Below are 27,007 nucleotides of genomic sequence, written 5' to 3'. Positions count from 1 at the left end.
ACGACTATACCCCCCCCCTCGAAAACCACTGCACTCCCCCAGGCTTCTACATATTCTTCTTAATTTCCACTCGCCAAACTTTTGTAACAACCGTGTGCTTTTTCCCCTACACACTTCGGACCACTTCCACCACACCTAAAAAACAAAAATTTCTAAGGGGGGGGGGGGGGGGGGTTCCTGAGTACCAGACGAGCCCAAATGCACCCATTCCCACAGGTTGGAGGTCAGTGTATCTATGAATCAGGCCTGTTAGTTAGCATTTCTCCCCTCCGGCCAACTGATAATGACGACCAGGCGAGCAACATGGTGGTTCAATGCATACCTGTTTGTGATCTCGAAAGTAGTGCCAAAGATCTGAGCACGAACAAACTCCGCCATTTTAAACTGGTCCATAGTGGCGCCCAACTCTGACAAAATCAACCGGAGTAAAAGGGAAGAAAGAAGAAACGTGAATAAAATAGAAAAAAGATTTGGAAGTCGATTTCTTTTTCGTCGCAATCGTCAGGAGTGAAAAGGCCAAGCAGCCTGTATATACCTCGATCGGATTCCAGGTGCGAAAAAGCAGAGGGGCTCAGAGATACTGTGCTGGAGACTTAATGCGACCAAATTTCATTCACCCACGATAGAGTTATCGACTCGCAGAATGAAAGGTGTCTAGTTATTCCTGAGAGTGTTGTGCTGAGAGACAGCGACTGAAGAGTGGTTCACGGAAAGGACAACGAGAGGTTGCGTGAAATTGAAGACTAAAACGTGTTTTTGGCCACGGCAGAAAAACGAGGGGCAAGTTCAATAACCTCACACCAGGGAACGCCGGAGTCAAGTAGCAACACAAAAGTGAGGGGATAAATTACTAGTAATTTGGCAGAAGAGAAAAACACAGTGCTACTAAGTAATGATCTAAAGAAATAAAAAGACAAGATCATGTGAAGGAAAGCGAAAAAGGGCAAGTCTACAAGCTCCCTGAATCGCAGATAGAATGTGCTTCGAAAGCCAGGCAAGAAAAACCGGGTAACTATTGGTTGCAAAATCTCCAAAATTTTGGCGCAACGAACTATGGACGACATTTACCATTAACTACTATCGCGACCTCATTCCGTTCCAAAGAGATAAAACCTTCCGACATGCCCAAGCCAAAATCTTATTCGAAAGTTACCATGCACAGCTGCATCACAGAGAGCCATTATTACTACTAGAATTCAGACCACAGATTATACACCATTTTCCAATGTTCAACATGAGGTTCAATAAAACCACCGTTTCCTGCCGCTGAGTCAAGAATTGGCATGAGGTTCACAAGTTGTTATGGTTTGTCCCAACGGGAAAACCAGGCCATTCCCTGTCCTATAATGATAATCCCCAGCGAGGCTCGGTTCGAAAACCGGGTGATGACGACGTTGCTATTACCATCTCCAGTTTACCATGCCGTGTTTGCTGAGACACACTAGGGTGCCGATTTCATGGTTTTTAAAGGAATCTCTGCTGTTTGGTTCCCTGAGGTCCCTGGGTTTTCAGCAAAACCAATGAGCAAAGGAGGTTTCTCTTGTTTGCTGGTCTTTGGACATGCTACAGGTGGGAATGACAGAACCTCAGAAAATGTGATAATGACCTCACTGTGGAGACCTGTCAAGGGGAACAATCCTTTCTCTCGTAGGCAGGTATACAACCAAAGTGAAATTAACTTCCTCTCCGCAATGGCAATTAAGTTTAACGTTCTATAAATAAATTTTTGACCCAACAACCAGGAGAAGAAATTTCTCCACGACCTCGCCCATGTGGAAAAATATCTGCAATGACAAGGATGCAACTCACACCTGGTGTGCGCGGTTTCCCTACCAACTTTTGTCTCTTGCTTCGATCTCCTTACCCTACACTCCGGGCTTAAGCAGTCCCCATCACAGGCAACTTCCCTTTTCTTCTGGACAAAGCACTATATAATAGCTATCGCCACAATCAAATGCCTCTTCTATCGATCGCAGCAGCGTGGTTACGGAGAGCGAACCGGCAAATCGACAGCCAAATCCCCTTATCTTTTCCATCGGATGTTTGATTCCTGCATGGCGAATGGGACAGGTTATCCTTAAGTGTGCTGCATCCAAACCAACCCTTCCCCGCCCGACCATTTATCACAGGATGCATATGCTAAATTAAGAGAGCATAGCTCATTTTCTCTCTGACCATACGGCAGGCATACTGTTGAATCTGTCCTCCTAAAATTCCCGGTGAGACCCCGCCATATGGTATACCATCTTCTCCTTCTCCTGTTGAGCTCGGAATATTCCGAAGAAGTTTAGTCATGCAATATTGTGCTTTAGGATTTACGGATAAATGACCAACGAACGGTGTTGGCCTTTTTTCCTTTTAGGTTCCAAATCATAAAGCACAACCCTCGCATGCTAAGGCAAGATTGGATGACGGGTACAGCAAAGAAAGCGTATATCTTGCACATATGACATAGTTGACAGACGTCAAAAAGCTATTGCTTGTACATCTGTACCTGTGGCGGCTCGATCAAGCTTTAGAATAGTTGATAGAAGTAGTTGTTTGTGAAAAAAATGATTCCTGGAAAGTTAACATAACGACATATCTGTAAGTTCATGAACAAAGCATCTAGGCAGGCAGGCATATATATATGGATGGGCCGGAGGATCGAAAATGAAATTTAAAAGAAAAGTGCAGGCAAAAGAATGGAAGAGAAAGCAAGAGCGTAAGAAAATGCCATTGAGTAAATAAGGCCAGAAATATTTCGGGCTATTCGGCGCACCTCTATCACATTGCACCCCAGGCCTCACCGAATAACCTTGATGCTAGAATTTTTTGTTGAATAATGGGTTTCTTTCAAGATAGGTTATGCCATGGAACCACGGATGGCATTCATCTCGCCAGATAGAATCATGATCAATTTCAGCTCCCCGTTAGAATAAGCTGAGTGACATGGGGAAGAAAAGCAGCAAAATGAAGAAAAGCTTACCTACCATGCTTTTATTCCGGGAAGGAGAAGAGCAGGAGGGAGGAAGAAGCAGGGCCTTTCAAAAGGAATGAACCGGCGGCATCATTATCTAATGCCGTCCCCTATATTTCTAAGGACCCAACTGATGAAATTCCAGGAAGGAATTCGCTGGGAAGTAGAGTTTCATTGAAGCGCGTACTATGTATGGCATATGGCATAAAAAGAAAACTTTGCTCAAGACAATGGGCCCCACGGCCAAACTCCGGATAAAAGGGGAAGCAGCTCTCTATAGAATTGCATGTTAATACCTGCGTCTTAAATGTGTTGCTTTTTCTTTTGTTTCTAAGCTTAAAAGTCACAAAAAGCAGCAATACACATGTGGTAGGTATATATATATATATATCATGATCTGCAGGAGGTACAGCACCTACGCATCTAACTATATCATTAGCACACGCCACATCCCCCTGCTTCAAAGCTTCATCAATTTCCTTTATTTCGCCTCCTTCCATTCTCCTTTTCCTAATAGTTGTGTCAGGATATAAGGTTAAAATACCCAACAGATGAACAGTACTATGATGCTACTATAGTCAACCGAATTTTGAACCAACAGCGACATAATTTCCCGTAACTTAGAAGACGTGGACAAAAGAAAGACGTGCTTTTCCTTCCAATGGATGGCCGCATGCTCTCGTTAACGAGGTATCCCTTAGGCAATAGGCCTTTTCCCAGGGAAAGCGCAGGACGGGTTAGGACAACTGAGAAGTTTTCTCAGCGTTTCTTGGTTCTCAAACGTTTTTGGTGAAGCTAATCTTTTCCCCCCCTCCTCTGGCGGGGAGTGATGAAATCAGAGAAAAAAAAAAAAAGGAACAGCTTCGGAAATCCGCAGAAAGCATACTGTGTGCAATATGATACAAAGATCCATGTATCTATGGACATTTTCCGTTTTGAGTCAAGGATTTTGACATTCCTGGCAATGGCTTGGTAATGCGAACCAGTCTTAGCTCAAATCAGCGGACCGGCTACCGCCACGGCCGATTCTGTTAATTCCAACTCTTATCACCCTTTCTCGCCAAATATATTTTAGCGGTATCCTGTTTGATTGGAAGAGGAGAGACATGCAGGTCATATACAGTTTAGCGGCAAATACGGCGCGCTGCACCAAAATTTCATCCCGCAGAGCTTGGCTTCGGATTCCGTCCTCCACGCTCCAGGGGATGATTGGTCGGCTTGTTCAAGTCCAACTCCTGCACTTAATCTTGAAGATTGGATCTGAGTGGCGCAAACGGGCCCGAGAGGCAAGACCCTTTTCAGGGCCATCGAGGAAGGGGAAAGAGTATGTTCGCATGTTGCCAGGAAGGAGGAGGGGCTTTCACTTCCCAGGGATGTCGACTCGCTCTTGAATGGCTGTGTGTGGCCGGTTTCACCATTCACCACGCGCTTGAGTTTAAGCTTTTTGTATGCATTATTTAGCCGGGCTGGCCAGGCCCAGCCAGGAATTTGAATGGCGTGGGCGAGAGGGGATGCAAAGTCCCATTTCCTCAGTCCGACTTCCATTCAATGCCCTCCTCGACAAACGCGTTTGGCCAGACGGGACACACACATCCGTGGACAGGCATGGTGAACGTTTTCGTCCTCTGCTATGACCTGAGTACGTCTGGATTATTTCATGCAGAAAAATGGGCAAATGTCATGCAGCGATGTGGGTGGACCGTGGAGAGATCAGACTGAAGCACACTTCAAGCAACAAGTGCAATCGAGGTTTTCGGTATTCCTGTCTTGCATCGTGCATGAGCTCATTATTATTACTGTGTAAATGCCCGATCGATGGTTACCCTTGGTTCTGCAGGCAGTATTTTCATTTCAACTGTTGACGCATCAATTGAGCCCTTCCTAGGCCAAAACCTAGCTGTTTTCCCAATATATTCACGCTGTTTCAAACCATAAACGCCAACTTGGATCAGCTGGCTGCGGGGCCACGGACTTCTGGTTGAATAACTCCGATAAAAATAACGAGCACATAGATCTCCGCGAACGCACAGTACATGAGTTGCATTTTGAGAAGAAGAGGTGAAGCGGTCACTGGTGTTTGTCTGGTTAGCCATCCTGGCGCTGGCTGCCCGGACTGTGGTTATTCGTTATCACTGCATACTATTATGTTATTATTAGCTTTCATTCCAAGAACTAGATCTGTACGCTGATGGTAGCTTGACTCTGTTTTGGCTCCGTTTGGTGGGGTTTGTAAATCGTATCTGCGTGTAGCTGACTGTACCAGAGCTTTGATGTTTCACGGAGCTGGATTTAGGCTCATTGGACTGGAATGGACCTGGTGGAAGTGGATGATAAAAACGAACCTGGGCCTCCGAGTTCCATCCCAAGTTCCATCAAAAGGAGCCATGATAGGTAATTCAATAATACGCACAAGTATCAATGCACACTACACATACGGCCGTCGAGGTCTGCCCCGCCCCTTGCTATCCATCCTTGTCTAGAGCTCAGACATTCAGCAAGGTTTCGATGGCCTGTCGATCATCCAATCACCCCGGCTAACACGCTCGACTCCCATTGCAGCCTCTGCAAGCGGCGTCGAGAGGTACCCGTCCAATAACATGCGGCGAGAAACGAGTCGGGAGGGCCTCCTTTCCGTCTCTTGCCGCGATCCTTCAAATCCGCCCTAGACCTAAAGGAGCGCTCTAGACGGATCGCATTTGGTCCATAATACCCTGCAAGACGAAGGCTTGGTGAGCAAATTTTCAACAGGTTGAGGCGTGCAAAATAATAATGAAACGGCCCAAATCCAGGGTTGACGGAATATTACTGAAGAAACGTGCTGGGATTGTTGCCCCCACCCACTCGACCCAGGTCTTTTGCTCACATCCGTTGTTATCCACGTGATGGATGCCTTTACTCCCAAAGGTACGATAGCGTGCTACACGTCGAGAGAAGGTCCATGCTTCTTTGATATTGTAGACTAATATAGGGCCTATCAGCCGGCTACGGTCAATACCTTGCGCATTCTTTCATCGGCGTCCCTCAAGTCACCCGTCTAGACGAGCACCGTGTATTGAAAGAGAGCCGACATGACCGTCGCGAAATCGATACCATGCGGTTTATTGCGGACAACACAAGCATCCCCGTGCCAAAAATCTACAACACCAGGTTTGATGAGGAGAAGCACATCTCGTACATCGTGATGGAGTACATAGACGGTGAACCGCTGAACAAAGCGTGGGCGAATTTAAACCGTGATCAGAGAATATCCACCTGCCATCAACTAGCTGAATACCTCACCCAACTGCAAATGTTGACGGGCGAGCGAATTGAAGCCGTGAACAGCTCGACTGTCCGCGTCGGCCTGACCGAGTCACGTTGGGGGGGCCCTTTCGACAGCGAAAAGGAGTTCAATTACTTTCTGACACAAGGTGTTCAGCGGCATGATCTAACTGACAATCATGCGATCCATTTTGCCCATGGCAATCTAAATCCCAGGAATATCATGGTCAACAAGCGCGGCCGTATCACTGCCATACTTGACTGGGAGTGGGCTGGGTGGTTCCCACAGTACTGGGATGTTGTCCGAATGCTCTTGGATATCCCGGGGAAGAGGCAGATGCCGAATTATGCTGAGCATCTTCAGGCGACTTTACCATACTTGTACAAGGAAGAATATTTGGCAATGCTGGATGTGTTTGGATTAAAATCTTCAGGTCCTCGTGCAACTCCTCTTCATGCCAGCTCTCGTTCCATGTAATATCCTTCCCTTGTTCCTAGCCTATTGTCTTCTTTTCCATTTTCCCATTTCTTTTTCCCCTTATTTTTTTTCTTTTTTTTCCATTTCATTTCAATTTTTCATTTTTCATTTTTTTTTTTAATGATGCGAGCCGTGAGATTTAAGCGGGTTGAGTCCTTGCAAGTTTCTTTCTTAGTCAAAAGCATTGGTGCGTGAAGCCAACTCATGATTTTGGCTTCATGTTGGCACTGTGTGTTTGTTTCCCAGCAGCTAACACTACAGATCAAAATATATATCCAGGGGTGGGCAGTTGATTATGGTTTTAGAAAATTAAGCAGCGTTTAAAATTTCCACAGAAGTTCGTAGCGTGGTTATAAGATTCAAATCAGAGCATCCTCTCTAGAAATACAGCATGAAAGATGACTCTATTTAGCTGGTCTTGATGTTGTTGTATATTTTTCCCAGGTCCCGCCATCCTTTGATAATTACATGAATCAACCCTCACGGCCGTCACGACCACAGCATTTGGTCCCAGTCATCTATTTTTCCTGAAGGAAGCAAAGGGATTGCTTTAGCGAATTTCCGGAGCAAAGCATCAAAATGCTCTTTCCGCCCGCCCTCCCTCCTGGCCGATTCCAAGCCTGCATTGGATGGATGAGCATGTTTTAAATGAACCAGAGAGCCTGAACATTCACTTAACTTTAACAGAAACGATACGGTGCCTTTGCTCCGGAGAAACTTGAGATTCTGGAAGTGACAGGTCGCCCTTTCACCCTCAAGGCTGCGTGGTTCCTGGCAGGTTTGCAGGAACATTCATGCTGGAATTGCTAGGCGTTGCTCGGGGCGATGGTGGCACATCCAAGATAGAAGAGCCCGAATCACAAGTGTCGAAAATAGATTGCATTTTCAGGAGGCTAATGGCAAAATTCCTTGAACCGTGGCTTGAAGCTGCATTGACCAATTAGATCGCGATCAGAATTTTGTAGCTGTGCCCCGCGAAGTCGGTCTAGGTAGTTGTATTGTGGCAAAGCTGATCACTTGGAGCTCAAATCCTAAAAATGTATGGCTGGTATTTCGTCCTAAGGAGGCATAGAAATGTATCTACTTTGGGCATGTTAGCACTGGAAGAAAAGATGTTGGCTTCGCGATGGGAAGGGAGCTTCAACACGTGACCTCAATCTAGACGGATCTATACAACGGAGAGGAAGTTATCTATGCAGTATCTAAGGAGCAAATAGACATTTCATGGGAGATCGCCGAGCGAATAATTCATTCAAGTCACTGGGAGCCTATAGTCCCTTAAAATCTTCTCTAAATCGTATCAGGAAAGGGGAAATGACATGTCAGGCTGCCGATTTGTAATGTATACTCCCTTCTTCCACCAAAATCGAATAGCACTAGTATCGAGCCCAGGAACATGACTCAAACTAGTTAAGATACCCTCCCGTCTGCTTACCAGGGATCACTCATATCTCATGGCGCAGAGCCGCCATTTCACGATTTACAAGTATTAGAGTCGACGAGGGTACACCAAGCGGCAGAGCGAGAGTATCCATCGTTTGAATGGAGTTGTACTTGAACTCAGATCTCACAAGAGTCTTATAAAAGTCTACGATTTGGTGGCGATGATCGGGAAATGTTGGCAAGACGAGTCATCCGGTGACGGCAGCAAGAAAACCGCATGATGAGCTATGAGCGATTGGATATTTTGAATTCGCTACTTGCGATCAGGCCGCGAATATCTGTAGCTTCCGATCCACGCTACCCGTGGCGATAACGCAACGTATTTGTACATCAGGAGATTTTAATGTCTCCTTGATCTCACTAGATTCCCCCTTGGCAGTGTTGCTAGGTATAGCTGGTACATCCTTGGCAACTCCTGGGGCCCAACTTAGGCAGGTTACAAAACGGTCGTGGGCATCTTTGATTGTTTTCACACATTTTCCTTCTTGGCTTAGGTCCCAGCAACGCAAAGTCCTGTCATCGGACACTGAGAGGAGGTATTTCCCCGCTGGATGAAAGACAATCCCCCGTACCCAGTTGTCATGGCCAATGAGGGTCATCAGACAAGTTCCCCGAACGTCCCAGACTTTGATAGTCTTGTCTCGTGACCCTGTCGCCATAAATTCTGCTGCACTCTTTGGATATGAAGGCCCTTTCAGACCAGCAACTGGTGCAAGGTATTGGTATGAGGTAGGAGGAGCAAGTGCGCAACATTCAATGAAGTGCTCATGACCGGCCATGGTCACCTTGTTTTCCGGATTCGGGATAGCGGAAATATCCCATAGCCGAGCAGTCATGTCATCACCGCTTGAAAAAAGAAAATTTCCATCAAAGGATGGGCAAACATCCCGTACCCAGCCAGTGTGGCCTTGTATTGACCTTACACAATATCCCGTAGTTACGTCCCATATCCTTACGTCCTTGTCCCTGCTTGCACTGGCAAGCAAATTTCTGCATGGTATAAAACGGACTGCACTGACGCTATGATCATGGCCTAATAAAGTCCGAACGTTCTTGTATCCTTCGGCTGGGTCCCACAGTTTGACAGATAAATCAGAGCTACAGGACGCCAGCATAGTAATTCCTTGAGGGGAGCCGTAGTCAACATCAAGTACAGCTCTAGTGTGGCCCTTGAGTGTCATCTCTAATTCCCCGAGTTCCCAATCCCATATTTTGATAGTGAAATCGTCCGAGCCGGAAGCAAGGGACGAAAATTTTGGATGGAAAGCAATGCAGTTTATGGTATCGCGGTGTGATTCGAGAGAGTATCGAGGGGGATGCGTAGGTAACCAAGAGGTCGGATCTCGTCTGGGTTTGAGAAGGGAGGCCGGTGTGAGATTATCCAGTTCGGATTGCAGGGCCGCATTTCGAGCTTCAAGGTCCATTATCTGTGAAAACATTAGTCACCGCTGTGACGTTGCATTTGTAGATATAATGAACCGAATTGGAATCCCCAACGCAGACTTGCCTTTTTCTGTAAGCGGACAATGCTTGTCCATTTTTTCTCTAGTAAAGTTTCGTATTTCTTCACAGCAGTCGCATCGAAATCTTCTTCCGTGAGATTCAACTCCGCCCTGAGTGCAGCAGCGGTATTTGGGAGGTCATTCGCCGAGAGGTATGCGATGATAGATTTGTGACTGAGCAATCTTAGCTTCAATCTGGGATATCATCACCAGAGCTCATCTACTAAGGCATATACGCACAGCTCATCAGCTTGTCGATTGGTTAATAAACGAGCCATACTGGGCAATAGTGCAATGGGCAAAGGAGAATCTAATTGCCGGAATCACTCTTTAACCCCTCGATCTCAATAACGCAAATCTGGCTAAGATTGCCAGATCACTGCGATACACAGAAACGGGGAGAGAAAACGTTCGCGTCTGTGGAGGAGATGTCTTTGACAGATGTTGAATCTCACCTTCTTTGGTGGGGAGCTAACTCAGTAAAAGCTGCCAAGACAATGGATATAGCCGCGCGTTTAAAACATTTTGATGATTAATAATCCGTTTTGGCCTCCAACATACATATGAGCTTTGATCCTCCGCTGTTGTGCGCAGCCGCTCCCGAAGACTGTGATCTGCATGAAGTTCTTGATGTCTTCCTCTCTCGTGATATATCTTCACTATTGCATCTCCTTAAGTACTAGATTAATATGCCAGCCGACCGCCCGGGATTCCGGAAGTTTCATTTCTTCGATGGCTTAACAAGCCGATCCTGAGAGGGATTTTACCAGGGGGTGCGTTGGCCGAACGAAATATGCTCTGGATCCTTGAGAACATCCTCCTTGTTGCTGGAACCCCTTGGACTGTCCGATGCAAGCATTCTAATTGTTCCATAACTGCCACTGATATTATCCTTGCACCTGGCGATTACGAAGTTCATAGCAGTGGCATGTTTTACGCAGGACTCACCATCCATCTAATGCTAATCCCGCAATCTGATATTTCGTATGTGGACTCGTCGGGCTCACATAGCACCTCTCCAGGTGACCAATGAACCTTGGACGGCACGTTTGATAAGCCGCAGTGGATCTGCTGCCTATCCTTCATTTACCAAAGGGGTGTGTCGCCGGGATGGAAAATGTGTTATATCTGTGAAAATCAGTCATTCAGCACAGTACGGTATTTGGGCCCCATTTGAAGCTGCCCACATATTGTATGAGAACATCTAGATAGAACACAATTACGGGCGACGGATCACAGATATGGATGATGCTGTTGACATATCTAAAATCAACTCAGTTCAGAACGGTCTCTTAATGGATGGGGGTCTAAATATACTTCTTAATCAGTATATATTTTCAGTCAATCCTGATGTATGTCTTTATTTCACTCAGAGATGTCCCAACTTCCATGCTAACAGAGTCAGGATGGTTATAAAATTGTTTCTTTCATGAGGATACTGGACTCAATGGCAGAATACTTGATCCTGTTTGTCATGATCAGGAAGATCCCCATCGAGTTTCAGCTGAAGTCCTGAGACAGCACTTTAGGCAAACCATTCTTGCCAATATGCGAGGTGTGGGAGAGCCTATATTTGAGCATGACTTCCCACCTGGCACAGCTATGATAGAGACTGGGCGAGGAGAACCATATGGCAAGGAAAGATTCGAGGTTGCATTAGCAACCAGACTGCAAGGATACTCGCGAAGTGAGCACAGGAATATATGACTGTTTCTCTTCGGCCAAATTTCTATTCCATTGCGGCCAGGAAGCTAAGCCATCCGACGAACAATTAAAAATGATAAGAAAGCGAGACGCTTGACTTTACTGCTGAAGATGGCGGCATCAAGGCAACGGCGATGACCATGAAGGAAACTTTATCGGTCTGCTAATTTTATCCTGGCTGCCGTGGCATTTAACCGACAGGTGGCTCGTCGCTTTTGCACGCTCGCTGATTGAGTTGAAAGTTGCACTCATTCAGCTCTTCAATTCCGCGGACTCCCTCTCGGGCGGGCTTTCTCCAGGAAATGCAAAAAAATAGATGTACACATAGAACAGGATGATCCCCAGAACAAGAAAATGTGTGCGTGGAAAGCAAAGAAGTAAAAAAGAAAACAATAAATTAATTCGCTCCCCGCCCTCTCCTCTCTCTAACAAAATCCTGTTCTTCCCCTGACTATGTGCATACATGCATAGAGATCTCTTCAGCGCAGCACGTCCCCATGCCCGTCGGGAGACTCCGGGGGCGCAGGCGTTGCTTACACCCCTCCTGGGACGCTAAACAAACACATCCATACATACATACTCTCTAACAAAAACCAAACTCTTCTCCTCACTTGCGATAATTCTACTGTAAGCTCAACGTTTTCTGCCATCAAACGCGTGAAGCTTCCACACCGTCTACAGCCATGTCTTAACCCCCCCCTAAGAATAATTACGCAATTTCAATATCAGAGGTTCCCTCTTTGTGCAATATGCCGTTTGTACGCAAATAGCCTTCCCTTGCCGCGGGGTCCAGGGGGAGAGCAGACACTTTCTCGGCTCAGTTTAACTGTCCGGCATCATGGCGATTCGTGCACAATCTCGCTAAGCTGGCAGCCGCCACTTTTGGCACTTCTTGCTGCCGCCATAGATAGTTCCTAGGGCTGAGGTAGAGGTGGTGAAGACGCGAGAGTGGCGGAGCGGATTTTGAGAGGAGGGTTTTGGGTTTTAGTTTTTCTTCTTGTCGGATTGGTGATAGATCTCTTGCTCTCTTTCCCGTGCGTGGCTGGTTGGCTGGTTCCAGTTGATATTTAGTGGTGAATACAGTTTATGATTTCGAGATTCTTCATCAGGATAAGGGGGTGTCAAGCCACAAACGCTTCGATGCTGCTTTGCATTCTGAATGTGCTAAGTATTTCCCCAATGAGAGAGGATCTCGGTCGGTTGGATTTCCCTTTTTCCCTTTCTCTTCTCTTCCCCCTGATGAAGCATTGATCAAAATTATTCAACCCAATTCTTATTGTAGAAACTATTCGTACTCATCTTACCATTTTCCTCACTGCTGCCTACTACAATCTATGAAGCAATCAATCGTTGGCACCTCCACCAGCAAGCCTAGGTAATTTCATAGCTATGTAGATGTTCAAGGTGCCTCAACACCACAATACTTAGGATGTTCCTGACTTGGTGGCTGACATGTAAGAAACTCTCGTCCTTGACCCCAAGTGCTTCATACGAAAAATGTAGTTACTAATAACAATATCCTTTCTAAGCGGAAGCAAAACGTCCAAATCTTAGTTATATATCGCGAATAGTTTCCAAGAGGCATGACAACAGTTCACGGCATGGCGGGGTGTGCCTTGGTGGTTGAAACAAGGAGTAATCAACACTAAATAAGCAACGGAGCTTGTTTTGTCCTTTATTCTGGCCTTTTTTATTTTGGAGGGGAGGCGGGGGGGGGGAGACAGGCGACCAACTCGCGATGCTAAATACTTTGAAAAATAAATGATATTATGCCACGCGCCATGGAGACGAGCAACACAGAAATATCAACTTTGAAAAATCTACGAAGCTCAACTCCGTTACAGTCCGGACAAGAATAATACTGGCGCACACGCAGGCACAACCACAAACCTGGAACCTGGAACTTTTCTTGGATGTTAGAGGTGGAAAATGAGCATGGGCTGGACGCCACTAAAAAGCATAACCACCTCCTACACGGTTTGTTCGGTTAAGATCTTCTTGAACAAATGGGAAGGATAGATGACTCTCGAGTCAGTTATGATTGGCACAAAGAGATCGTCGTCGTGACCCAACTCATATAGATTTTATCATGTATAACTACTACAACGTAAATAAATAAGTAAAATGATGATGAAAGCCTCCAAAGAAGAAAAACGAGCAAGGAAACTAGCTATAAAATACTCCCTTCCCTCTTCCCTTGTAGACCTTTTGTGTGGTGCCAAACAACTGTCAAAATGAAAGAAAGAAAGGAACAAAAAGTGATTTGTCAAAAAAGAATTGAAAAATTGAAAAATAGGTTTACAAAAACAAATGTGGCTTGAATCACTTGATTCATGCCGAAGCCCAACGCTGTTTGTTGTACTCCGTATGTTATTGCATATTCCTCTCTCCCCCTATGGATGTAGATATTTATTTATTCTCGTAAACAGAAAATCTCCCTGCCAGCTGAACACATCACATCGGGTCTGGGTTGCCCTTTGTTTTCTATCTACATGGTTGAGATGGATATGATTTGAGTTCTCCTCTATCGGTGACAATGCACTGTGTGGAGAACATGTGCAGTATGCACAGAGTAACTCCGGACTGTACAGGTACCTAATAATGTATATTTTTAGTAAATTTGAAAAATGACTAGAAGGTCAAGCCATCACCTGCCGGCAAAACGTGAATTCTCTCATTATTTCCACCCCTTTCATTTCTTTGTTGAAAGGAAGGAATTGGGATTGGGGGAGGTGCAACATGTGCTAGCGGGCAGCACAGCAGAGTAGCTTCTATTTGGAGGTGACAGGTGAATCGCTCGTCCATCCATGCATAGGAGAGAATCGAGTTTAGTCGTCATGTTTTCCAGGCTATCACTTTGCCTTGTTTCCCCCTGTTGCTGCTTTATATTTATGTTTTTGTGCCATGCACAATTTGGTCCTCCTCTGCCCTGGGCTAACTTGGCATATTTGCATTTCTTAGCTAAAACAGGTAGGTGGCAAGAGACGGCTAGTATTTCCGGGGTTTGGATGCGGGATTAGTGAAGGAAAAAGTATGCTCTCTCCATTCAACCCTTTTTTGGCCCTTGTGCTGTGTGTTGTCCAGTCAGTTTGCCTTCATTCCAAGCTGCATCCGGTTCATCAATTTGAATCATTTCTATCGCCATGACCATGACCATGACCATCACGATGTTCTGTGTAGCTCGATCCGACTCCGACTTGGCTTGGGTTCCTGGCTTCCCTGCTGGCTTGCTGGCTTCCTGGATGGGCTGGGCTCCCTTGACGTGCGTGTGCTGAAGAGACATCGATTGAGTCGTCATTTCGCGGGAAGGGGCTGAACAAAACTTTAAATGATGCGGGTGGTACTCGATACCTGGGTTGCCGCGTGAGCTGCAGCAGGGATCCAGGTCACAGATACCGGGACGCGACGTGGACAGAAATCAGGCCCGTGCGTAATTAAAATACACCTAGCTATACGAAACGAGACGGCACGGCAGGGGCATCTGGAGCCTGGAGGGAGCGGTGGAGATAGCGGGCACAGCTAGTAACTGCAAGCAGCGAACTGAGTACAGTAACTCAATGAGCTAAGAATAATAATACGAAATAGTGTCAAGAAAAAACGTGGGAAAGCGACCAGGGTCGTGGGAATCAGCGGGTTTTTCTTTTTTCTTTTTTCTTTTTTCGTTTTTGGCATTGTGGAGGAGGCACAGACAGACCGTTTGTACGCAGGAATGAGATATTTATGGGCGGTTGTTCGTTCATGAGTGGTTCACGAGTGGTTTTCCAATGATTCTTTGTTTCCTCCATCATATTCCTCTCCATTTTCTTCCGTTTCCCTCGCTCCTTACATGTGGTGGGGACGAGCTGTTTTTTGCCATTTGCCGCATTCGTTGAGTGGAAGAACAAGTAACACCAAGTCTAAGCAAAGACAGGGTCTTTTTCTGTTTTAATGCCACGGCCGCCAATGAACTTCCAAGTCAGATGCTGTTTGCCATGAAAAGCTATATTTGACAGTATTTTCATATTTCATCTAAATTTCATACCATTGCTTGCTATCAGCATGCACCAGTAATAACAATTGGTCAATAATTAAACAAACATAGGAGGAAGAACAGCGAGAAGAAGAACCAAAAGAAGAAGAAGATGATGATGATGATAATGATGTAGAGGAAGAAACACATATATGAAGAATCGCTGTTCGAACCCACTGTCGTAGCAGACTCCAGAGCAAATCCAAAGCGGAGGCTCCGTCGGGGCTTGGCCTGGAGTCGGCCCCAGCCCCAGCCCCGAAACCCGCCAAACCCACCAAACCCACCAAACCCACCACGGCGCGCGGCTCGTCCGGGGCATCGTCGTCAACTTCCACATCCACCACCACCACTACCACAACCACCAAACCACTTGATCTCCGTCTCGCCCATGCCCCATCGATCCCCACGTTCTGATCCACCAATCCACCAATCCATCTCCCCTCAGCTTCTCCCTCACACTCCAATTTCCCCATTCCCCAAGCTCTGTCTATCCTCCGTCATTCTGGAGCTGTCCCTCTTCCATCCATCCATCCAGCCATCCAGCCATCCATCCTGACAACCTCCTTTCCCCAGTCTCCCTCCTTTCACCATTCTGCCATAACCCTGTTCACCACCACCACTCCCTCCACCACGGCCAGTCCAACCTTGCCATCTCCTCTCCACTCCTCTCTTCGGTTAGTGAATTGTCCTGGTCAGGCCTCTTTATCGAATCAACACCGTCGTCGTCCTTCTTCTGCCACTCGATCCCTTTGGCCGTATGTATTTACCTCGCCTCATCTCTGGTCGAATATGCAAGCCGTCATCTCCTCAACCTACGATCCTTACACACTTCCTACCTACTTCCTGCCGCTTGCCCTTGCCCTTGCTTTTTTCCCTGCCGATCTCCTCTACCCAAAACATCCCTCTCTTCCTCCATCGAAATCCAAACGTCGTTTTCGCTAACCATCTCGCTTCCACTGCTTCTCCCATCTCTTTAGAATCCGCCAGCTACGGGTAGAGCCTGCGTTACCCATCCTCCCCAGTCGCCAGCCTCCGTCCCGCGGCTTTTAGCCCTGGCGGTTGGCTGCCCTTGTTTGCACATAATATACTCTACACAGCGGATCCCGACTAGATCAAATCGCCCCTACGCCGGTTTCCCCATTCTACGCGAGTCGGTTTTTCGAGCTGTATACCTTACAACTAAAGGCGTGGACCGTATTTCTCTGTCGCTTAACTCTCCTTAAGCATCATCTGCTTTGAACATCCCATCTCAGTCTCCTCCCTCTGCTGGGTGGTTGGCGTAATCGTTGTCAATAGTGCTGGATTTGTCAGTGGAATTCGGTATCAGATAAGGATGGGTGTGTGTTGTAGTTCAACTGCAGCGGCCGATTTGGAACAGAAGAGAGGAGTCAATTGATCGATAAGGGGGCTTGAGGATGATATGAAACGATTACGGAGGGAATGCAAGATTCTCCTGCTTGGTCCGTGATTCCCCTCCCTCCCCTTTGGCCCCCCCAAAAACTTACTGCAGCTTATATGGGGCTTCGTCGGCTTTTGCTGTTGATTTTGTGCTCCGCGTCTGTGTAGAGAGAGAAAGGAAGAACGAGATAATGAATCAATTGCGTCCTGACAGTTTGTTTACAGGTTCGGGTGAGAGTGGGAAATCAACCATTGTAAAGCAGATGAAAATCATTCATCAGAATGGCTATTCTGTGGAGGAACTTACCATGTGCCGCGCAACGGTCTACAAAAACCTCTTGGATTGCGCAAAGGACTTAATAAACGCACTACACAATTTCGAATTACAACCGTCTAGCCAGAAAGTCCAAGAATACATGGAGTACCTAAGCTCATACCAGATCGATCCCGACCCAAGCACCCCAATAGACCTGAAAGTTGGTGATGCTGTGACATACCTGTGGAACGATCCTGTCATTCCAGTTGTACTGGAACACCAGAACGAGTTCTATCTCATGGATTCTGCGCCTTAGTATGTAACCCTCGTCCCGCCTCTCCCAACCTAGCTTTTTTGCCATTTTTTTCTAGAATGCAATGATTCCTAATTCTCCATAGCTTTTTCGACGAAGCGAAACGTATTACCGCACAGGACTACATACCAAATGAGGCCGATGTTCTTCGCGCCGGAACCAAGACCACCGGTATATACGAAACCAGGTTCACAATGGGCCAGTTGAGTATTCAGTGCGTTCAATCTACCCCCTTTAAGCTTGTGGCTCATGGGTGTGAATATTTATTTATTTTTTCCCCCTTCTTCTAGCATGTTTGATGTGGGCGGCCAACGGAGCGAACGAAAAAAGTGGATTCACTGCTTTGAAAACGTAACGTCGATAATATTCTGCGTCGCATTGAGCGAATATGATCAAGTGTTATTGGAAGAAAGTAATCAAGTACGTGTGCTTCTTCCTCGCTCTGTTGCCCCACGTTCGATTTGTCACTTGGTCTAACCGCGAATGACACAAAAGAACCGTATGATGGAAAGTTTGGTGTTGTTTGACTCCGTGGTCAATTCCAGGTGGTTTATGCGAACGAGTATCATCCTCTTCTTGAATAAAGTCGATCTCTTCCGGCTGAAACTCGGCCGGTCACCGCTTAACAAATATTTCCCTGATTACTCTGGTGGGAATGATGTCAATCGTGCAGCGAAATACCTCCTATGGAGATTCAACCAAGTAAATCGGGCGCACCTGAATCTCTACCCTCAGTATGTTTCCTGCATGATTTGTCTAGTCACCATCCATTTTGTGTATTTATCAGTGATCCCATCTCATGCCTCTTAACTAACAAACCAACCCCTCTGCAGCCTAACACAAGCTACCGATACCTCAAACATCCGACTTGTCTTCGCAGCCGTCAAAGAAACCATTTTACAAAATGCTCTAAAAGATTCGGGAATACTTTGATGCAAAAAGCGGCAAATATAATCATTCCTGCTCACCACCACACCACAACCTCGCCACCCCGAACCCAACCCGAAAAATCAAAAAGAGTCCTAATGCCTTATATGCTTCCATTGATTGGCACTTCAGCGCCATTTTCTACCAATATTCATTTATATTTTTCTTGACTTCTTCATCTAGGAGCTCGGACGGCGTTGAACTGGGTTTTTGGAGATGTTCCCGTTGAAACTGTTTTCCGTTCTTTTTGGCGCTGTCTGGCATGGCATCACAAACAATCACCGTCATCATTTTCTCTCGCTGTCTAATCTACTATTTTCTACTATTTTCTTTTTATTCTTTTCTGTGGCACCGCGGCAAAACGATGCTGGTTGGACTCTTTTTTTCCGGCGGCTTTTCATCGTATTTGATCTATTATATTTTTACTTTCTTGGATATCATTTTCATACTGTCCTAAAAATACCTTATTCATTAGTCCATACCTTGCGCAACCTTTGTGGCCAGCTTCGTTCTCTTCTTTTATTTATTTTCATTATTCATTACTTTCTGGTCCTTTATATATGTACATATACATATATATATCATGTTTGTTTCCGAACTCCTTCGCCTTGACGCTTTCTCACAATGCCATGTCCAATTTTCCTTGCTATCTATCCATCTTTTCTTCCTACTCTGCCTATTTTATCTATTTACTCGACAACCACAAAGCAGTTTTTTCTAGCTGATTAGGGAGAACGCTTACCTGCATTAGGCTTTCTTCTAGCGCAGAGGAAATGCCTTTTTGTGCATTTTCCTGTCTATATATATATGTATACATTTATACGATTTGATGGCTGGGAGGTGGGTTTTTTGAACTCAAAGTCAATGTCCATGTCTCGCTACGTGTTTTGGTCTTGGCCCACCTCCCCGGATACGTTTGCCTATCTATTTCTGATTTGGTTGCTTTCGCATAGGTTTTCTTTTATTTACTTATTCATTTGATTTATTGTGCAGTGTTGGTCTGTAATCATTAGCTACTTGTTGTTTTCTTTTTCTTTCTTTCTTTCTTCCCTTTTTTCCCGGTTTGGTTTCTTTACCCTTGCGACGCTCCAAATCAACGCCCAGTGTTTTGGAAACCACAGAGATCTCTCTACTATATCTCCCTTCTTTTTTTCTCACCAGCTAGTTATATATACTAAATTCCCCTTACAAGAATAATGCCACACCTTCTATCTCATTTGTCTACCCAAGGTTCCTGTGAGATTGCCCTTCCAGTACCCAACCTGTCACTTTCCTCGGTGCTTAATTATACAACTCTTCAAACCGCCGATGTCAACTCTTACCGCCTCCTTGTTTCCGCTCACATTGCCACCAGAGATCGATGAGGCAGTATTCCTAACCAAACTCCTGTCCGCGATCCGTTCACACGTCTGCATCCACTGTCTCACTCTCCGCCGTCTCTGGAGTGATTGTACTTGAATGCTTGTGCCAATGCTTCCTCCGTCAGTCCCCACCCCCGCAGCAGCAGCAGCAACTTCGCAATGGGGTTGGTGGAGATGTCACTGAAGATACCCAGCATGAAAAGATACCGTCACCCTCCCCCGGATTCCTCGCAGCCAACCCCAACAAATTCCGACACTTCTTCGACATGACCCCGTCGTAACTTTTATTGATCTCGACTTGGTCGGAGCATCATCACCAGGTAACTACTCTGTACTGCACTCCCCGCTAGAAGCAGGTCGGACTATTCACTCGATCCGCAATCGCGGCTATATCCTGTCCACCCGCCAACCCGACGCGGTTTTTCGCAGGTCAATCAATATTCGCCCAGCATGCGGTCATATGATATATATATCCGATATCCCTGAATGAAATTATCCATGCCCCGTTATGTTAGGATAAGATTCTTCTTAGAAAGAAGATCTAGCGGGTCAGCACTGGGAACAAAGATCCGGTGCGACGAAGGATAGATGCTTCCTCTCCCTCTTGCCCTCCTTTTCCTCTCGACCCTTTTCTGCCCAAACCTATCTCTCTCCACACCTCCACGCTAGGGTAGCGGTTGTCGAAATTTTCTGTGTCGGACAAGGCGTCCGCGTAGCGGCTCCAGAACAAGGTGCCGCCGACGAAGGGTGGGTAGTTTTGGGGTTATTGGCCTTGTATTCTTTGTTTACCTTTTTCTTCCCCTCCCAATATATATATATATATATATATATTTGATATATATTGTTTGTATGTGCACCAGATAATCGGGATTTGGGAATAGAGCTAAGTGGAGTAAGAACAGACAGGCAGGGAATATTTGTGTATTATTTCAGTGAACTCGAGCTTACTTGTATATAGATATATATGTATATGTAGGCAGGTTGTAGATAGTTGGCAGATAGGCCGCCATTCATGGAACATGAAGAGGCCCGGTGGGGATATATATCCCTTAGAGGCGTGGATGTATTGCTCTATTACTACGCATGTACGATTGCAGTGGTGTAGTTGAAGTAGTTGAAGCCCCCTATAGACCGCCCTTCTTCAGCAGAGTGATGGTGTGTGGATTTTGTGTAAAATACGCACTAGTGTATGCAGTTTTAATGAGGTGAGATTTGTCAGCTTTTTTGCAACGAGGACCTGTTCCGGCCCGGATTACACCACGACGAACTTTTCTAGCACCACGTTCAACTGTGTGCCCGCCGAGAGCCTCATGTTGGAGATTAAACCAGACATGCAGATGGCGGAAGACAATCCTCTGCTGGTCCTTGCTACCGTTTCACGCAAGCGTACTAGTGTGGTTCCCCACTATACTGCAGCTGGCGGTTGCAGTATATAGGTGGTGGATTTGGTGGCCACGCCCGCTGTGGGCCGAGCCACACCACCACGCCCACGGGTATATATATCACTATGAGCGCAACCATTTAACAAATGGTTACGTTGGCTTTTTGCTATGGATAACCTAGTGGTCATAGTGCTATCTTATCACACTAGTGTAGTGTGGTGTTTATGGAACAATCCCGGCTTTCTTCAAGCAAATACCCTCAGTTGCTCTTCTCAGATGTCCCATCAACCCAAATCGAGACTGCTCGCGAAGAAGAAATACACGCCTCACACATCTTTCTTGTGTTCAACATTTCAAATACAGCAGTCCAACTGGGCTCAACGTCAAAAGTTTGACAATACGCCTACGCCTCAACATCTCTTCTTTCAATCATGCATACTGAGCACTGACGCAGGATGCGTCCCCAGCACAAACAGTGTAGGGTCATAGGGGACTCGCACACTTCGGGGGACTTCCAGCAGCAGAAGAACCTTCCCATTACTGTTTTTCGATAAATTCGAGATGTGCAAGCGTAAATAAGCATACAACGCGAGCCTTCCGATGCCAAATTCAGTTTCCCTACCCCGCGCGGGATTCGCAGGATCCTATAACCTCAACATATACCGGCCTGCCTTCATCCCGTTGTCGGAGATCATTACTGCGCACAATTTCCAAGCGCCATGGTTGTTGGATTGGTCCGCTATCACCCACAATTTCTACATCATTTATATATATATGTATACATATATTTGTGGTATTGATGGTGTGCGCTAACTATTTGACTGGCATTTTGAGGCAATGGGGCTTGCCGTAATACTGGAATTTTGACAGATATTCCCGATATGAGCTTCTCTTAAACATTTGTCAACCTTGTTGCAATAGCCTTTATAGAACGACAGAGGCAGGCATGACAGGTAGAGTAGATGTGGGGTTAAATAAGCACATGACATTGGCTAACTTCTCTCTCTCTCTTCTTTTCCCTCTTGGTCCTAATGCGATGATATTTGTGAAACTGTCTGTTGGGTTCAACCGCGAGCAAGCACAATACTCTCCCCTCCCCTCTCTCCCTCCATACCCCCCCCCCCCCCCCCCCCCCCCCAAAAAAAAAGAAACTTTCTCTGGATAAAGATATACTGGTTCTGCAGACTTGATGCGTGATAATCAAAGCTCAAGACCTTGACCATCATACTCGAATTTTCATGAAGTGTACTTAACAGTGATTTAAGGTGCGATTGTACGAAATACAGAATCATTCTAGAGAAAGAAGACAGGACCAATCCTCCGAATGTCAGAATGTAATAGACCTATTACCCTGAAACATACCGCTCACGTGCCGCTGAACATTTTCAAACCTCAAAAACGCACACGACTCGCTCTCCAGGTGGTTAAATAACGCCGCCAGCGTCGTAAACTGCTTCCCACACTTGCCCTTCGAATTCGGACAACGGTACACCTTCTGCTGATGCGCGGGAGAATTGACATGCGACGTCAGGGAACCCTTCGAGTTGAACTGCCTGTGGCATATGTAACACTCCCAGGAGCTGCCGTTATACGCATGGTCGGTAGCCAGGTATTCGACACTACTCTCCCCGTGCCATTCAATCTGCCTGTTGGTGATGACCCCGTGTGGATCACGGTCACGCACGGCGCGAAGAATGGATTCGCGGTTAAGATTTGGGGCGCGGGGACAGGCGCCTCGCTCAAGATGATGACTGACCCCACTCGCGGAGGTGTAGGCGCCTTTGCAGAAGGGACAAGAGACATTGGAGCCCCGGTGGACCTTTGAGTTGAGGTGCTGCAGACCAGTCAGTAGTGTGTCGTAGGGATTTCGGAGGAGGATAACTATAATAATGGGGGTTGTCGTCTTACCATCTTCAGGGCATTCGGACTCGAGAATCGGATGTCACAAGCTCCGCAGTAGTTCTTGTAGTGACCGTTGTCTTTCATGTGCTTGTCTGCTTGCCCCTGAGTGCGGAATTTGATATTGCATGTTTCGCATGGGACTTTGGGCTTTCGATGCCCAAGGGCATTCATATGTTGATTGACCGCATGCTCGGAGCTGAACTCCCTGGTGCAAGTCTCACATTCGTATACCGGTGCCCAGTGATCGGTGTCGTTCATGTGCTGGTTGCAAGCACTCTGGCTATAGAACGCACGGGTGCATGTCTCACATTCGTACATTTTGGGCAGGTTTCAATGTTCATGGACTGTACATACAGGCACGTGTACGGTGCTAGATACGGTGGTATTCGAAATGAGGTGAGCGGTAGCAGAGAGGGGTGGTTTCTCGTGGAAGCGGAGATGTCCATGAGGCCTCCCATATGAGTCCACATGGATGCCGGAAAAACGTTCAGCCTTGTCGAAAAGCTCCAGACCAAACGTGGACTGTGTTGACGATTGGTTACCTTTTCTGGTCCCCTGGGCCTTTCGCCCATCCCCAACTCTAGCGCCCGGCTGCTAGCCTGCCCGGCCGCTAGACCCCGGACTCCAGGCTTCAGCTCGCCCAAACCATGCTTGGCCATCACGGGGTGGGCGCCATGTGACCGAGAAGCTATAAAAAAATAAATAAAATAAAATAGAGTAAAAATTTAAATCGATGAACAGTTGTTTGATGATGATGATATTAGGATGTCTTTCATCTTCGCTTTTGTCTGCAATTCATCATGATTTTACATGCTTTCTTTCCTCCTCTTCTCTAACCTCGCTTCCTCTGTATGGCGTTGTCGACGTGATTCCATCTGCTGCTTCCCAAATACATATCCCACCACCGCTATACCTGGCAGACGGATATAATTTTGTTTATTTCTATCTTTTACTCCCCATGTCCTCTCTCTTCCTTTCCTCTCTTCATTTGTTGTTGCTATTCGTTGGCTACGATGAAAAAAAAATGGAAGAAGGAAAAAAAATAGAACAATATAAGAGAAGGAACTGTAGGTCTTTAAGCAATATATGCCAAATCATCACCATCCAGCCGCTCAATATACTCCTTCTCCATCAGGGCTTCAATATTCTTTTTGATATCCGGTACCTTGGGTGGGAAGCGGGCTTTCACCTGCTGAATAACTTCTTGCACGAGTTGGACATGTTTCAACTTCTTTCGCGATTTCATGATCCGGACGATGGCAGACTGTAGAGATAGAGACGACCTTAGTAACATGGAGATGAAAGCCAAGAAAAAAGGGAAAAAACAGAAAAAAAAAAAAAAAAAAAACTCACCTGGAGTAAAAGTTTCCTATCCTCATCAATTGTCTTATGTGTATCATCCGTTTCATGTTTCTGCTCTGATTTGACGGAAATGTTTAGATTGATTTTAATCTTCTTCGCCTTGAAATTGTAGTTTAACGCATATGACGTCCCCGGACACGGTTTGCCATCCTCTGGAGAAGGGATGACGACCTTAGCCTTGACAAGGATGCCAAGGTTGGGTTCGAGAACTTCCGGGGCGAGGGCTGTTCCCTTTTCAATGTCGGAGAAGCTTAACGTGTCACTTTCGTTAAAGAGGAGGAGAATTCCCATCTGGTATGTAGATACTTGGAATGTGTATGGCACTTTCGTGTTTTTGATGTAGTTTGCGCGGATTTCGCCCTTGCATAGATTCCATAACCATGTAAGTTTGCGACCGCTGTGTTTGTCGAAGTAGAAGTTCTTGAAACGCTCTGTCGTCTTGACGATTTCTTGAGGGGGGATGAATTGCGTTGTTGGCGGGGTTAGGGGCCAGAATCCTGTTCCGAGGATCTGGAAATGAGGGTCCAATAACTTTTTCCTGTCTTCATCATCCAGGACTTTCTCTTGCCAATCACGGTAGCTCGCGTTGAGATCCTTGGATATTTGGATGTCCTGGAACATTCGTTGGAGTTTATTAGTATATTCGAAGCCACAAGCTTCCTTCAGTTTGCTAATCATGCTGGTTTCCGCATCATCTGAAACCGAGCTGACATGAACGAGCCGTTTGGCCAGCATTCTGGAATAGAACTTCTGGAAAACGTCCTTGTCTTCAATATACTTGAAGACCGTCATGATCTGGACGAGCATCTCTTCCAATTCCGATTCTTCCGGAGATTTAACTCCCTTCTTCAGAAGGGAATCTGTGTACCGGGCAAGCAGTTCAGGAGATTTCGTTGAGCTTGTGTTGCAAAGTGCGTTGCGGTTGACAAATTCCCGACAGGCATTATCCAACGAACGGACAAACTCCGATTCTCCCGCAAAGGCCATAACCACCATAGCTTGGTATTTGGTATGAACTTGTAACAGGGCATCAATGTAGACCTTGGGTTCGACCGCATCGCCATTTGGCACTACCTTTTCAACGGCCGCAAGCCCAGCTTTCCGAACGTGCGTCTCAAACTTGTTACGTAGAGGGTCCAAACCGTCCTTAATTCGGGAAAGTAATCGGTACATCCGGGCAAGATCTTCTTGACGTTCGGTATCCAGGAGAGCTTGGAATTCATCCCGCAGCAGCGGTGAATGTGAAGCCACCAGGACTTCCAAGCATGTTTCGGTTAAATTTTTGGTAATGTCGGGGTGAAGATAGAGGTCAATTCGGGCTCGTTCTTCATCGATGCGAGACTCTGCTTTTTTCATATACTCCACCACGCTGTTTTCAGCTACGAATCGTTTCGATTCGTTTTCGTAGTAGACTTTGGTAGCCTCTATGAAAGGCTTTTCAAAATAGAACTGGTATACCACGAGGGTAGATTTGGTACTGTCGTTCTCGTCGAGTCCAAGCGAGACGAATGAGTCGACGATGTTTTTAATCTGGGACTGTTCAATCGTTTCACCATTCCGTTGTTTCTCGACAAGTTTCAGCACGGCATCCATTACGCTCTTTTGCACTTTCTTGAAGAAATCTTCTTTCCATTTTACTAGATGAAGGGTGTAAACGTCGTAAATATCTTTCTTCCCCTCATCGACTTCTCTTTTGACCCAATGGCGGTTAAGATATTTGAAAAGATGGTTGATATACTGCGCTGCAGTGGTGTAACGAGTCCACTCTCGGATGTAAAAGGCCAACAAAGCTTCGTCTGAATGGTTTAGGGAGGTTTCATAGACATCATTGAGATGGCGGGATAGATATATGCCCAGGAGATTATATAGCTCCTCCCCAAGAAGGTGCGCTACGCGTTATAGAAATTAGACCATATTCATGTACATTCTCTAGGGATAAAATAGAAAAAACGAAACTCACCTCCGCGATGACTACCATGGGAAGCTGGGCTGCCAGGTGATGAAATAGCTTTTTGTGAGGTACAGAAGTCGTGGACGGCACTATCGATGTCGTCAGTTCCAAAGGATGAGCTTGATTATTGAAACGGGAACGAGTATTACTGACGTGTAAACACCCATATACTAAGGGGATATTAATATACAGAGTTAGTATCTGCCTATTCAACTGCTCTCCAGAGGGGATAATAAACACTAACGGTAAGCATATCAATTCCCCCCTCTAACTGGGTCATGACCCGCTCGACGCCTTTTTCAAGATACGCCCATCTACCCTTTAAAGTCAGCTCTGCTGTTCCCAAATCCATGCTTCAGATGGCCCAGGGTATAGAGAAATATGGTAGTAAAAGACCCACGTTTCTTCAATATCGTCTTTATGAGGAGTCTGGATCCCGGAAGGAGGCATGGCTGGACTCTCCCTTTGTGAGGTTGCTGAACTGCGAGAAAGGCGGCCTGGGAGTTTGACATGGGATAACCCCATCGATAGGCGGGAGACTTAAGGTACCTTAATAGCGTTGGGTTCACCACAGACAGCCTGTTGGCAAGAGGGGATAGGGATATAGGTACCCAAGTCCAGTGGGCGAAGGGAGACGAGAAGCAAAGACAGGTTGGTTCAAGGTAATCTTGAGCGGTGATACTGATGTGCAGCGCTTCCGCGAACTCCCACCCAAAAAAAAAGGGAAAAAAAATAAAAAAAAGATAAAAAGGACGAGTTGCCGACTGGGAGAAAGGAGAATCAAATCGGAGGAGCAAAA

At 46.2% G+C, this 27,007-nt stretch overlaps 8 protein-coding genes across 8 annotated transcripts in view; 3 read left to right on the top strand and 5 right to left on the bottom strand.

The window, feature by feature from the left end:
- The window catches only part of HCBG_05558 (mitogen-activated protein kinase), a gene marked incomplete at both ends in the record, with an annotated part of 1,964 nt that extends 1,571 nt beyond the window's left edge, over positions 1 to 393 (bottom strand). The window contains 2 exons of the mRNA XM_045432607.1: positions 186 to 233; positions 323 to 393. Of these exons, the coding sequence (XP_045286723.1) occupies positions 186 to 233; positions 323 to 393 (119 nt within the window). The remainder of the gene's footprint in view (positions 1 to 185; positions 234 to 322) is intronic.
- Positions 394 to 5,841: 5,448 nt separating this feature from the next.
- On the top strand, positions 5,842 to 6,770 carry HCBG_05557 (phosphotransferase enzyme family protein; the record flags this gene model as incomplete). Its single annotated transcript, XM_045432606.1, has 2 exons — positions 5,842 to 5,863; positions 5,938 to 6,770. The coding sequence occupies 2 exons, from the start codon at positions 5,842 to 5,844 to the stop codon at positions 6,696 to 6,698; spliced, it is 783 nt and encodes a 260-aa protein (XP_045286722.1).
- A 1,092-nt stretch (positions 6,771 to 7,862) lies between these two features.
- Positions 7,863 to 10,076, bottom strand: HCBG_05556 (WD domain-containing protein; the record flags this gene model as incomplete). Its single annotated transcript, XM_045432605.1, has 3 exons — positions 7,863 to 9,568; positions 9,649 to 9,817; positions 9,884 to 10,076. The coding sequence occupies 3 exons, from the start codon at positions 9,919 to 9,921 to the stop codon at positions 8,405 to 8,407; spliced, it is 1,371 nt and encodes a 456-aa protein (XP_045286721.1).
- A 360-nt stretch (positions 10,077 to 10,436) lies between these two features.
- HCBG_05555 (uncharacterized protein) lies at positions 10,437 to 11,663 on the top strand (the record flags this gene model as incomplete). The annotated part of the gene is made up of 5 exons (XM_045432604.1): positions 10,437 to 10,627; positions 10,707 to 10,740; positions 10,852 to 10,995; positions 11,078 to 11,330; positions 11,473 to 11,663. The coding sequence occupies 5 exons, from the start codon at positions 10,437 to 10,439 to the stop codon at positions 11,661 to 11,663; spliced, it is 813 nt and encodes a 270-aa protein (XP_045286720.1).
- Positions 11,664 to 15,351: 3,688 nt separating this feature from the next.
- On the bottom strand, positions 15,352 to 15,829 carry HCBG_05554 (uncharacterized protein; the record flags this gene model as incomplete). Its single annotated transcript, XM_045432603.1, has 2 exons — positions 15,352 to 15,355; positions 15,534 to 15,829. 2 exons carry the CDS (start codon positions 15,827 to 15,829, stop codon positions 15,352 to 15,354), a joined length of 300 nt encoding a protein of 99 aa, XP_045286719.1.
- A 1,116-nt stretch (positions 15,830 to 16,945) lies between these two features.
- HCBG_05553 (small G-protein GPA3) lies at positions 16,946 to 18,256 on the top strand (the record flags this gene model as incomplete). The annotated part of the gene is made up of 5 exons (XM_045432602.1): positions 16,946 to 17,325; positions 17,409 to 17,576; positions 17,614 to 17,743; positions 17,819 to 18,057; positions 18,157 to 18,256. 5 exons carry the CDS (start codon positions 16,946 to 16,948, stop codon positions 18,254 to 18,256), a joined length of 1,017 nt encoding a protein of 338 aa, XP_045286718.1.
- A 4,064-nt stretch (positions 18,257 to 22,320) lies between these two features.
- Positions 22,321 to 23,298, bottom strand: HCBG_05552 (uncharacterized protein; the record flags this gene model as incomplete). The annotated part of the gene is made up of 2 exons (XM_045432601.1): positions 22,321 to 22,827; positions 22,902 to 23,298. 2 exons carry the CDS (start codon positions 23,211 to 23,213, stop codon positions 22,321 to 22,323), a joined length of 819 nt encoding a protein of 272 aa, XP_045286717.1.
- Positions 23,299 to 23,662: 364 nt separating this feature from the next.
- Positions 23,663 to 26,658, bottom strand: HCBG_05551 (Cullin; the record flags this gene model as incomplete). Its single annotated transcript, XM_045432600.1, has 6 exons — positions 23,663 to 24,159; positions 24,249 to 26,146; positions 26,218 to 26,297; positions 26,362 to 26,378; positions 26,453 to 26,522; positions 26,609 to 26,658. 6 exons carry the CDS (start codon positions 26,656 to 26,658, stop codon positions 23,971 to 23,973), a joined length of 2,304 nt encoding a protein of 767 aa, XP_045286716.1.
- Between the last annotated feature and the right edge of the window lie 349 nt (positions 26,659 to 27,007).

The sequence above is a fragment of the Histoplasma capsulatum genome (genome assembly GCF_000150115.1).
Source record: "Histoplasma capsulatum G186AR genomic scaffold supercont2.7, whole genome shotgun sequence".
NCBI lineage: Eukaryota > Fungi > Ascomycota > Eurotiomycetes > Onygenales > Ajellomycetaceae > Histoplasma > Histoplasma capsulatum.
This window is presented reverse-complemented; position numbering and strand designations above follow the sequence as displayed.